Raw genomic sequence first — 13,586 nt, 5'->3', positions numbered from 1 at the left:
GATGGGAGAGAGGTGTTGTTTGTCAAAGAGGGTCAATGTGGTAAGAGGTGGACAGAGGAGGAGGTGGAAAGCAAGAGGGCTGGCTGTCAGATGCTTGTGATTGGCAGGTGGTGACAGACCTAAAGCCACAATTGGTATTCCCAGAGGACATCTGTGTGACAAGCTTGCGGCCTGACATTGTTATCTGGTCAGGTGCAACAAGACAGGTCATCTTAGGGGAATTTTCTGTACATTTCTGTTACGTGCTCCTCCCCAAACCCTGGTCACGGTGTACCTCCAAGCCCCGAGAGGAGTCACGGCAGAAAGATGTGTTATTCTGTGTCAAAGATCAATGGTGAAACCACACCAATTGTTACCAACAAACAAATATTGTATTAAGGTCACACAAGAATAACAACACAAAAACAATAGTAATCAATTGTACAACCAATATATATTTCCTATGATGGTACCATCAGGTTCGTACAATATAACTCACTGTGCTCCAAATGAGCGAAAAGAAGAACATTCCCAATGTCTCTATTCCCGCATCAAGCCAAAGTCGTATTCCGGCATCAAGCCAAAGTCGATCCACTCCAGTGATCGTCCGTACGATGTCGTATCAAGACCAGAATCCCGTTGGGTTGACAGTCACAGTCCCGCTGCCAAAGCTGCGCAAAGGCTGGGAAATCAAGGCGACTGGGAAATCACACCCTCGGGTATGGACGTTCCACTGCTCCCGATCGGCGAACCGCAGATTTCCCACTCAAAAGTCACGTGACACACGCACACCAGATTAACGTCTGAATGCGGTGAAAATGGTTAAAGCGAAGTGAAAAACCTTGAGCGAAGTGTAAAGCGCGCGAGTCAAAATGGCCGACGGCCCGTTCTCGGGGCGTAACGGCACTGCGATTATTCTCCTCGGAATCAACCGGAAAACCTGACATGCAGGTTGATCTGTCACAGCGCTAACAACTCTGTCGCAGGAATCCCTTTCCTGGGAAACCCAAAGTTCACTCATAACTCTCATTCATCAACATTCGCTCCAGACCTCAAAGCAGCTAAGCTTCTTGTCCGACTCACTCGCTCCGCCTTCTCCTCCTCCTCTTCCTCTTCGTCGTCATCCGGTTCCGGTTTCATTTAAAACATTAACGTTTTACCTTTTGAAAATAGAAACCTCTATTTCCCTTAAACGACAACAATAATAGTACATGGAATCAAAAATGTTTACAGTGGATGAAAACCACAACAACGGAAGTGACGAATCCGTAACACTTGGGAAGAGAACATGGAGGAGGTGCACGAGAGGAAGAGAGGAAAGTACGGTGAGCTGGAGGCAGAGTGTCAGGCGAAGGGTTGGCGAGTTTCTTGTCAGCCATTTGAGGAGGGGTGTAGAGGATATATTGGCAAATCCTTTTCTGCATTTCTTGCTCGGCTTGGAGTGTGTGTGACAGAGTGGCCCAGGTTGCCTTGAAAGGCTCACTTTGGATATGGAGGCACGTCAAACGGTGTAGTTTGAGGTTGTGGGTGGTGGTTCATTTCAGCCTGAAGGGGTAGTTACTGAGCGTGGAAGAGAAATGGAGATGTATGAATGGTTTGTGTGTGTGTGTTGCAGGAGTGGGTGTGTGTGTTGCAGGAGTGGGTGTGGTTTTGCATGAATGTGTTTTTGTTTGAGTGGTGCATGATGTAAGGGTAGATGGTCACTTTTTTTTTTCTTTTTTTTTTTGATCGTCGCCTCAGAGTTGAAGCTTGCTTTGGCTATTCGTTATCCCTGTGGTGTTCACCTGGGGATTCACGTGACAATATATATATATATATATATATATATATATATATATATATATATGTATGTATGTATGTATGTATGTATGTAGAGGGTTGTCGGGTAACAAATTATGAATAAACACTGACATCACATTCACCTTCTTACAATTCCTGTTCACAGTCATCACACATGTATTCCATTTCATGCCCTTCTTTTTTTTATTGTCAACGTGAAACATGGAAATTTTTCTTCCACTGGCAATTCAATTCAAAAAGGGTACATCACATCCTTTTTGCATTGACATTAAACATATGAATTGAATTAGCAATCACCCACTCATACCTTGGCTTAGTCCTGCTTATATGCATGTACCCCTCCATACCTGTTGTATCTCTGTGACTATCTAAATCCAGTTTACACCTATCTATTGTTTCTGCTTGTTGCCTCAGCCTTCTACTATCTGTCACCTCACTTTTCCGCGACCAAGATATGGGATACAATAAATAAATAAATATCAATACCATTATTTATGCATGTATGAACATTATACAATCTAAAACTACTTGGCTAAACTCCATCAAATGTTTCATCCATGCTGGGGGTGCATGTGAGCCTGTCATTGGCACAATTATACATTGGCCCTTTAATGGCCCCTAAGGGTGAGAGAGGGATGACACATTCATGCCTTTGTACCATTATACTGATTTATCTGAGGGTGAGGGGAGGTGTGCAACTAGATGTTTTTTACAATGAGGTAAAGGAGCAACCACAACTTTTTTTAGCAAAACAAACAAGCCGTAATAGCAAACAAAACATCGTTAACTCCTCCAACTTTGCTTTCCAGGTCCTCAGCCTTCGGTTGCCGATGGGACTTTAATATATCTGGCTGAAGATTCAGGATGGGGACAATCTGAAGAGCTGGAAGACGATGGAGGTGCCAGGATCAGGGTGCAGACGCCTGCAAGAGCTCGTGTTGGTCGATACCAGATGAACGTTGAAGCATCACTGAAGGAGGGTCCTTTGTCACTGCGAGGTTTCGAGCTCGGTGAAGTGTTTGTGATATTTAACGCCTGGAACCCAGGTAACCATGGCAATCGCTGATTGTTGATAATTTTTGAATGCAACTTCGCGTGTTGGTCTCTGAGTGCAATTCTAAACCGATCATTATGAAACGTCATTAAATTGTAGAGGTCGTTACAATTGAGAAGCCTATTGATTTTGAGGTCAAAGGTCATCTGGAGGTCAACTTTCTAAAATCGCCATTTTTCATCTAGATTGACTTGAAAATTGAACTGCATTTGTATATTAACCATCTTTAGAGGCCATTTTTCCCCGCAAAGCGGGGGTTGGCCTTTTTCGGGAACCGTGGTTTGTTGTTGTTTTTCGGTCCCCTATTTGAAGCAATGTTTTACTGCCTGATGCCCTTCCTGACGCCAACCCTTTTTGCCACCTTTAACGACAAACAGGGAATTACCAGTGAACTGGTACTCAATTAGCCGACCTCGGAAGGATGACAGGCTGAGTCAACCCCCCTGGCGTTAATTCAGCGATCGACTGGGATTCGAACCCAGGATCCTTGGTTTATCCTAAGCCGGCACCCTAGCCGCTAGCCCAACACCAGGGATAAATTTGAATCACTAAATTGTGTAATGTATATTGAATCACTAAATTGGGAAACCAACTATTTTTGAGGTCAAAAGGTCAAAGGTCAACTTGAGGTCAAACTTCCAAAATCATCAATTTTCATCCTATTAACTTGACAATTAAACAGCAATTACATAGTGTATCGCTGATTTGGGAAACCAACTATTTAGGGGCCAAAGGTCAAAGGTCAACTCGAAGTCAAACTTCTAATATCATCCATTTTCATCTGAAAAATCATCAATTTTAATTGGATTGACCCAAGCTTTGATTTTGATCGTCAATTTTAATCTTAATGAAATTGACAATTTGATGTATCCATGACAACTTTTTTTTTGGCGGGGGGCGGGGGGTGAAGGCAAACGGTCAAGGTGTTCTCGTTTATTTGTGAGGGCGATATCTCAGCCGCCCTTTGAGCTAGAAAGTTGAAATTTCGGCACAATAGTGAACATGAACAACAATAGTGCGAAAACAGTATTTTTTTTAAAAATCAATTAATTGATCAATTACTTAATTATAATCGATTTATTATAATTCGATTATAATAAATCCTTTCTCATAGATTATAGATTATAATAATGTAAAATGCATGTATTTCCTTTCTCATCTGGGCCAACTTTTGAGCTCGGAAGTTGAAATTGGACAAAACAGTGACCAAGTAATTTCGTTGTAAAGGGTATTTTTGATTTATTTATTAATTTATTTATTGTTAATTTATTAATTAAATAATATACCAATTTATTTATTGGTATATTATTTATAGAAAAGGGTTTTCCACAACCTGTCATGTCACATCATTTAGAGGAATGTTAAGCTGGCTATCCCATCTGATAACTCTTTTTTTCATTTTCTTATTTTCCTCTACAGCATGTCATGGTATATCTTGTCTGTATATATCATGCAGGGTGATTATATTAAGAGACAATGAAGATATCTGCATAATATATATAGGCTTTCACGTGGGGTCATTGCATAATGAGGTAGGTACTCAGATGGGAATACCAACAGGCCAACCGAGAAATTGCTTTTGGACACTTAATATCCCATTGTGTACAGGGTGTTTCAAAAAGAGTGATACAACTTCAAACGTTTATTTACAAAAAAAACCGAAACCTCAGGAATGTGAACCAAACATTTCTTGAAAGCTTATGACATGGTATTTTCTATCACTGATTGCTGTTTGGAGTAAGTCACTGCTAGAGTTGGTGAGAGCCCAAGGTCTGAAATTGGCATTTACGCAAAATCCTTGTAATTGACGTTCTCGGTGTGTGCCCCTCGTTCAGACAGGCATTGATCCTGACTTCAAAGTTCCGTCCAACTTTCCTGTAGGTCTCATGTGGCACTGCCTGGAGGTAGTCTGACACCTCCTGCTTCAGATCATTCAGTGTGGCAGGGAGGTTGACGTAGACAAAGCCCTTGGCAGCCCCCCAGAACCAGTAGTCCAGAGGGTTCAAGTCTGGGCTATGGGGTGCCCTTTCATGAGCGGTATCCAGTAAAACGAGGCGGTTTCTGAAGAGCTGCTACAGGAAAGTGATGGTGTCACCGGTTGTATGCTGGGGTGCACCATTCTGCATAAACCAGATCATGCTGGGCTGGTTTGGGGTGACCTTTTGGGCTAGATCATTATGGAACTTCTGGAGCACGGCCTGGTACCGCTCACCGTTGATCGTCACCACCCTGCTGTTGTCATTCTCAAACCAGTAAGGCTCTAGCATTCCCCATCTGGCATTTGTAGGCGCAAGCATGTGACCTTCGCCCCTTTCAGGTACCTCTCAGTGATCTCCTCAGGTGGTTCTGCCCCCCAAAAAATGTTGTTGTGGTTGTTGATTTAGTCTCATACCACAGAGGCACCACTTTTGTCTTCTCCTCTACTGTCAATGGCATAGTTGAGCTACGGAGCTAGAAATGCCAGGGATCAAATACCACGATAACACCACCAAACCCTGAAAAGGAAAACGGTATCGGTCAAAAAACAAAGAAATGGCATGAAGTCAAAGTTGTATCAATCTTTTTGAAACATCCTGTATTTTGGAAGAAGCACGTTATTGTTTGTGATGCCCTGTCAATTTTTTGTCCCAATAAACAGGGCTAATGGATAAGTAGCATGGCTGTGACCATATGGAATGATGCCAGCAATTGGGAATCTGTCCATAAATGGATTTATCGATTTTTAAAAAATGATTAATGGCGAGAATTAATGGTTTGGTCATGTGTTGAGGAATTATTAAAGTGACTGGTTGAGAAGAGTGATGGAAATGAATGTAGAAGGAAGTATAGGATGGGGAAGACCGAGAAAGACTTGGCTAAAGATGGTCGAAGAAGAAATGTGGGCAAGGGGGTTAACAAGGAATGATGCAGAAAATAGGGCAAAATGGAGAAGATTGTCATGGGGACCGCAAGGCTAACCCCTGCTCTAGCAGGGAAAATGGCCTTAAAATGCATGTTGTTGTTGTTTGTTTGGTGAGAATCCATTGGAAATTATTAACAAACCGTAGATAGTTGAATAAATTAAATATTATGAACTTTATTAAAAGTACTTAAACAACTATAATGGCTCTTTATATACAACTAGCATAAACGCCGGGCAAAAGTGACGGGTCAAAAACGACGGTGCAGCCTTGTGAGCGTGCCAAAGTCTGAAGCCTCGGCCTAAGTGTCTGGTGTGCTTTTATATTTTTATTATTTATTAGACATCATACGGATGTAAATAAAACTGGACTGGTAATAACTGGTAATAAGAACTGGTAATTCCCTGCTTGTCGTTAAAGGCGGCAAAAAGGGTTGGCGTCAGGAAGGGCATCCGGCCGTAAAACATTGCTTCAAAAAGGGGACCGAAAAACAACAACAACCACAGTTCCCGAAAAAGGCCAACCCCCGCTTGCGGGGAAAAATGGCCTCTAAAGGTGGTTTTTTTTATTTTTATACGGATGTAAATAAAGACTCATTTTCCTCGATGCGTGTTGCATATTGCGTGCAGCGAATTTCACCTTCCTGTGGCTTGTATTTATTGTTTTGTTTTTTTAACATTTCTGTACACCGCCATTGAGGCTCAGTTTGCAAGCCACCGTCTACATTGCCAATAGAAGAGATGTAATTACTATTTTATGGAAAATGTTTTTCGAGTTTGTTTTTTGCTCAATAATAGTACACAGTGAACACACATTTGTGTTAAAAGATTGGCCTTTAAAACTTTCACTTATGAAGGAGAACAGATATCTGTACAAACACACAAACTGACTGTGTTTAATATGGTAGATGACCAAAAAAATCTACTGATGGAACTAACCACAAGTGATAATCAGAAAACAAAAAAGTTTGGATATTTTGGATTTGGATATGACAAAGGGTTTAATGAAGTGCTGTTGTATGCAAGGCTGCCATGATATTTTGCCAGTGACCGATCGAGTGAGAAGTAGCAGTGAAGAGCGGACCATCAATCCACAAATCGCTTGCGTGAAATGTATTTTGTAATCATTGGATAGGGCTGAACGAAACGACTGTTCCTCATCCAGCTCGGTGACGGTGACAGCAATCCATATGAAGGTGAACCTAAAATTCACCAACACGTCATTGCCATCTTACAAAATGACAGCCAACAAGTCATCAGAGTTTGCTTGATATCACACACAGACATCTGTAAAGTACATGCAGTTCGATGCAAATCCTCGACCTGCATGAGTAGCCATTCACAGTTTCTTTGCATATCTTTAGCAAGGATGTGGCTTGAACAGGAAATGGGGAAGTAGAGAGAGGAAGTGGGTGAGTTTGACCAAAGTTGGGGAGGGGTAGCAGTTGAGATGATGTAGATTTTTGAAAACACTTGTCAGATTTTGTCTGTCATGAACCCTAGAAGATGCTTGATGAAAACTCGTGTTTTCGTGATCACCTTGTCGACCTAATTGGGAGTTAAATCCTCCAGAGAAGCTTTAATTGTACTTATTCACAGATGGAGCTGCTCCATGTTTCCCCATTAGTTGCAGCCAGCAGCTGCTCGGTGTCTTGGTGTGTAACCTGGTGTCGTGAAAACACCTTCAATAATACTCCCCCATGGGTTTCGCCAGGTAGATGAAAGAGGGAGGCAGAAGAGAAAGGGGGATGGAGAGTGTGGGAATGTGGGAATTTTCCTCTCCAGAGGGTGACAGGCCTGCTTGATGAATGCCTATTTGCTTCTGCATGTCCTCAATCCCCGCATCACCATAATGCCGGCTCATCCAAGCTGGATCTTATTGTGTTTCTTGTTCATGTTTTGTTTACAGATGACTCTGTCTTCCTCGATGATGAAGACAAGCGCAGGGAGTATGTGCTGAATGAAGAAGGCTTGCTGTACATGGGGTCACATGATTACATCTACACAATAACTTGGAAGTTTGCTCAGGTGGGACTCTTAAAAGAATTCTTATCAGGAATTGCTCAATCGGATGAATATCAACTCCTCATTAGCCAGCAAAGTGATGCCCAGGTCGAACAACTCACTGGCTGGGTTGCAATGGCTCCTGAAGCCAGTGTAGAAGAAGAGTGAAATAATACAGGTGGAAGGTTTAACAAAACAAATTGACATTATCAGGAGGAAAAGGGTTTAGTTTGACTTGCTTGTTGGGAGTAATCCGAGACTACACTCTAAGCTTGTGCATTGTGTCCTTTGTAATGTATTCAGGACATTTTGCTGAGTATGGTCGGTACCGGTCAGAGCCTGTCAAACCTACATTGATCAAAAAGGCCTCTTATAGATTATAAAGAATGAATAATTAATCTTGCTGGTGAAGGATCTGCATCAGCAGATAGGTATAACAATGGATGAAACCAACAGGATGTTGATTGAGGAATGTTACCTGCCACGGGAATCAAGGAAAAGCTGATGTTTCGGCCGTTAACCCTTCATCAGAGCAAAGGATAAACGCTCGAAACACCAGCTTCTCTTTTCTTTCCATGGTGGTTAGGAAACCCCGTTCAATGTCCTGTTGATTTCATTCTTTACATTTCATTTAAATTATCCCAGAAAGTGAATTTATGTTCAAATCTCTGTATGCAGGTTTCAGAAGGTGGAACAGAGACCTATCAGGTCTCAAAGTTTATCCACCTGTGTGTGTGTGTGTGTGTGTGTGTGTGTGTGTGTGTGTGTGTGGTGTGTGTGTGTGTTTGCATGCATTTAGTTATTCCTAAGTTTGTTTTTCCTAAAAAGCTCTTATACAGTACAGTTGCAGTTGAAATAAGGAGAAAAATACATCAAATATCATAGTCCTGTGGTTTTAATAATTTTGCTGTACGGAGTTAAAGTCCGTCAGTCGGCCATATTTTGTCGGATTACAAAACAAAATATTCTGCATTGAACAAAATTGGTGCCAGGTTTGAACAAAATTGGTGCCAGGTTTGAACAAAATTGGTGCCAGGTTTGAACAAAATTGGTGCCAGGTTTGAACAAAATTGGTGCCAGGTTTGAACAAAATTGGTGCCAGGTTTGAACAAAATTGGTGCCAGGTTTGAACAAAATTGGTGCCAGGTTTGAACAAAATTGGTGCCAGGTTTGAACAAAATTGGTGCCAGGTTTGAACAAAATTGGTGCCAGGTTTGAACAAAATTGGTGCCAGGTTTGAACAAAATTGGTGCCAGGTTTGAACAAAATTGGTGCCAGGTTTGAACAAAATTGGTGCCAGGTTTGAACAAAATTGGTGCCAGGTTTGAACAAAATTGGTGCCAGGTTTGAACAAAATTGGTGCCAGGTTTGAACAAAATTGGTGCCAGGTTTGAACAAAATTGGTGCCAGGTTTGAACAAAATTGGTGCCAGGTTTGAACAAAATTGGTGCCAGGTTTGAACAAAATTGGTGCCAGGTTTGAACAAAATTGGTGCCAGGTTTGAACAAAATTGGTGCCAGGTTTGAACAAAATTGGTGCCAGGTTTGAACAAAATTGGTGCCAGGTTTGAACAAAATTGGTGCCAGGTTTGAACAAAATTGGTGCCAGGTTTGAACAAAATTGGTGCCAGGTTTGAACAAAATTGGTGCCAGGTTTGAACAAAATTCGTGCCAGGTTTGAACAAAATTGGTGCCAGGTTTGAACAAAATTGGTGCCAGGTTTGAACAAAATTGGTGCCAGGTTTGAACAAAATTGGTGCCAGGTTTGAACAAAATTGGTGCCAGGTTTGAACAAAATTGGTGCCAGGTTTGAACAAAATTGGTGCCAGGTTTGAACAAAATTGGTGCCAGGTTTGAACAAAATTGGTGCCAGGTTTGAACAAAATTGGTGCCAGGTTTGAACAAAATTGGTGCCAGGTTTGAACAAAATTGGACCATGCATGTAGATAAATGGTTGAGGACACGTTTAAGTATCAAAATGGCCACCAGTCAGCCATCTTGGATCTGAGCTTAAAGGAAATGACGAGCATGTGTAAGCCATCATTCTTTACCTCTGTGCCAAGTTTGAACAAGATCGGTAAATGCATGTCCGAGAAATTGTTGAGGACGTGTTCAATATCGGGTTTTTTTTACAACTAAAATGGCCACCAGTCACCCATCTTTGATCACATCGTGAAACAAAATGACGTGCATATGTAAGCTATCATTCATTTTCAGTGTGCCAAGTTTGAACAAGATCGGTAAATGCATGTCCGAGAAATTGTTGATGACGTGTTCAATATCGTTTTTTTTTTTACAACTAAAATGGCCGCCAGTCAGCCATCTTTGATCACATCGTGAAACAAAATGATGTGCTTATGTATACCATCATATTTTGTCTTTATGCCAAGTATGAACTAAATCGGTCCATATATGTCCGAGATATGGTTTTCGGACGCACGCACGCACACACGGATGGACAGGTGTACAAGACCCAATCCATAAGCCCCCGTTTCAGACTAAGTCCAACGGGGGCTAATAATCGGGAGAGCGAGAGCCATTACTCACAGCTCCAAATTCATCAATATATTGAAACAGCTCGTCAAATGTATGATGGGCTGACAGCGTAGGCTCGAGGTGCTCCCCTCTGAACCATCCAGCTTGGGTTTGAATGGCGACCCACCATAAACTCCCTTTATAAACGGGTGATCGGCAAAATTCAACTACTTTTCATTGAAAGACACTGAGGATCATTAAAAGCCGTCACCAAATGCTGGCAGACTGGACTCTGGCTTTATATCCTATCCAATGGACAGTGCACTTATTGATCCAATGCCCAATGGCTGCAAAGCACAGTCCAGCAATTTATAGTCAGGTCGCGATTCAGACTCGCACTAGACAGCTCAAAGGCAAGTGCGTTAGCCCTGCACTTCGGCACGGATCATTGACGCTTCACCATGGGCAATCTGTGCCATCCTGCCAGACTAAACAAGCAAATGGGTCAACTGTAGGTGAACCAAATGGTAAGATTTGTATTTATTATTTTTTGCAAAAATTTTGTAATTTGTAATTTGGTAAATTACATGGTAAATTTGGTAAATTTGTAAAATAGTAAATTTGTAATTTGTAATTTGGTAAATTACATGGTAAATTTGGTAAATTTGTAAAATTGGTAAATTTGTAATTTGTAAAAATTTGTAAGGTAAGATTCGGACAATATAAAAACTGCTTTTCACAATTCTCCAATTCCTGTCTTTAACTGATAGTTTGCATTTTCCAATGTGCCAAATATTTTCCCATTTGTTATTCCAGCATTATGTGGGGTGATGAGTGTGCAGTCCCTTTGCTGGACATTAAGCTGGTTGTCCTGTCAGCTGCCATTAATTCGTGGAATTTATAAAGATCCCACGGTGTTCGACATCAAGAGGAGGAGAGTTATCACTGGCACCCTGGCCAAACTCAATATTCATGCCCAATTGCCCAGGGACAGTGATTCTTCAATAAAATAGATGGTATTCAGAGAATACTTACCCCGTGCAGTCAACTTGGTACGAGCCAACTCTTCTGTTTTTGAAAAGGGGTTTTTTATGCCTCCGCTCCACCTCCGCTCCGCTTTATGCCATCACCTTATGTTTTCGGGTTTGTCTGTCCGTCCGTACGGCCTAAACCTCGTTTTTCTCAGCAACCACATGTCCGATTGAGAATAAACTTTCAGGGTAGGAGTGACACCGATGCAGAATGTTTTTATGATAATTGTGATGTCATAGGTCACGTGGTATGGCATCCATCTTGGATTAAATGCAGATAATTAAAAAAAATATTTCTCGGAAACCGCTGAATGGAAAAATTTGAAACTTGGCACATTGCCAAGTACTCCCAATGGGGAACAAAAGCATGATAATGATAACATCATAGGTGAAGAGGTATTCCAGCCAAAAATGTTTCAATCGAATTCCTTATCCTAAAAATCTGATATTGCATTCACATGATCTATGAAACATTTGTATTGAAATATTAAATTTATGACATCATAGGTCACATGGTTTGGCAGCCATATTGGATTTAACCAAAAAACTCCCAAAAAACATCTTCTCCCAAACCTCCAAATCAATTGACTCAAAACTTTACATGTGTCATTAACTAGGCATGGCGATTAAAAGATGATCATGAAAACATCATTGTTCACATGGCGTGGCAGCCATATTGGATTGAAGGAAAATATTAAATAATTATATCTCTGAAACCGCTTACCCCATCGATGAGAAATTTTACAAATATCATCTAACTCCATTGTTGCATATAGTTTGAAAATGATGATGTCGTAGGTCACGTGGTTGGGCAGCTATCTTGGATAGAAAAATGAACCTTATCCGATCAACAGGAAACTTCAAAACGTGATCCTCTACCCATACATATGCAGAGTGTACATTTTAAAGGGCATATGTCACGTGATGTGGCAGCCATGTTAGTTTGAAAGCCGATAATTAAAAAAATCCCTTCGCTGAAACCGCCTTACCGATTGATGTGAAACCTGTCATGGCTGGTGAAAATGTGATAATTCAAAACAGCTGAAGGGATTTAAATCAAACTTGTTTATTTTTAGGATGGTGAACGAGGGCATCTACCTGTTGTGGGACTATGCCGAGGCACATTGGTGACAGTCACATTGCTCTAGTCTTTGATCTAATATGGCTGCCAGACCACTTGACCAATGACATCATACATTTACATTCTGTAATATTGTTGTTGTGTCGAAAATGCTCAAGAAATTTCAAACTGATCGCACAAAGCATTGCACTTGTCAAATTATGACATCATAATTAAGGCATAAATGACATCATCGGTCATCATTAACAACACTTATTTCTATGTGGAGTTCTTTACAATGAGCCATGTTTCAATTTTTTCCTTGGAGTGGTTTTGGAGGTATAGAGGTGTAACGTTTTTCGGTTTTTCCAAGACAAGAGGTTTTTCCAGGCCAAATAGTTCAATCTTGGTTTCATCAGACCACAGCATCTTGTTTCTCACAGTCTGAGAGTCCTTCAGGTGCTTTTTTGCAAACTCCAAGCGGACTTTTATGTGTCTTTCACTGAGGAGAGGCGTCCGTCTGGCCACTCTGCCATAAAGCCCAGATCGGTGGAGTGTTGCAGTGAAGGATGTCCTTCTGGAAGTTTCTCCCATCTCCACACAGGATCTCTGGAGCTCAGCCAGAGTGACCATCGGGTTCTTGGTCACCCCTCTTACCAAGGCCCTTCTCCCCCGATTGCTCAGTTTGGCCGGGCGGCCAGCTCTAGGAAGAGTCCTGGTTGTTCCAAACTTCTTCCATTATGGAGGCCACTGTGCTCTTGGGAACCTTCAATGCAGCAGAGATCTTTTTGTACGCTTCCCCAAATCTGTGCCTCGATACAATCCTGTCTTTGAGCTCTGCAGGCAGTTCCTTCGACCTCATGGCTTGGTTTTTGCTCTGATATGCATTGTCAGCTGGGAGACCTTATATAGACAGGTGTGTGCCTTTCCAAATCATGTCCAATCAATTGAATTTACTACAGGTGGACTCCAATCAAGGTGTAGAAACATCTCAAAGATGATCAAGAGAAATGGGAGGCACCTGAGCTAAATTTCAAGTGTCATAACAAAGGGTATGAATACTTATGTCAATGTGATATTTCATTTTTTCTTTGTAATAAATTTGTAAAACTTTCTAAAATCCTGTTTTCTCTTTGTCATTATGGGGTATTGAGTGGAGATTGATGAGGGAAAAAAAGAATTTAAACGATTTCAGCATAAGGCTGCAACATAACAAAATGTGAAAAAAGTGAATGGGTCTGAATACTTTCTGAATGCACTGTATATACACCCACAATTTGAGAGA

The 13,586-nt window shown here is 41.3% G+C and overlaps 1 protein-coding gene across 1 annotated transcript in view; it reads left to right on the top strand.

The window, feature by feature from the left end:
- LOC137429688 (protein-glutamine gamma-glutamyltransferase 2) overlaps nt 1-13,586 on the top strand; it is a 239,826-nt gene that overhangs the window by 141,216 nt on the left and 85,024 nt on the right. The window contains 2 exon segments of the mRNA XM_078779717.1: nt 2,589-2,825; nt 7,642-7,760. Coding sequence (XP_078635843.1) covers nt 2,589-2,825; nt 7,642-7,760 — 356 coding nt within the window.

The sequence above is a fragment of the Myxine glutinosa genome, chromosome 6, assembly GCF_964187855.1.
Source record: "Myxine glutinosa chromosome 6, kmMyxGlut1.1, whole genome shotgun sequence".
In the NCBI taxonomy this organism is placed as follows: domain Eukaryota; kingdom Metazoa; phylum Chordata; class Myxini; order Myxiniformes; family Myxinidae; genus Myxine; species Myxine glutinosa.
This window is presented reverse-complemented; position numbering and strand designations above follow the sequence as displayed.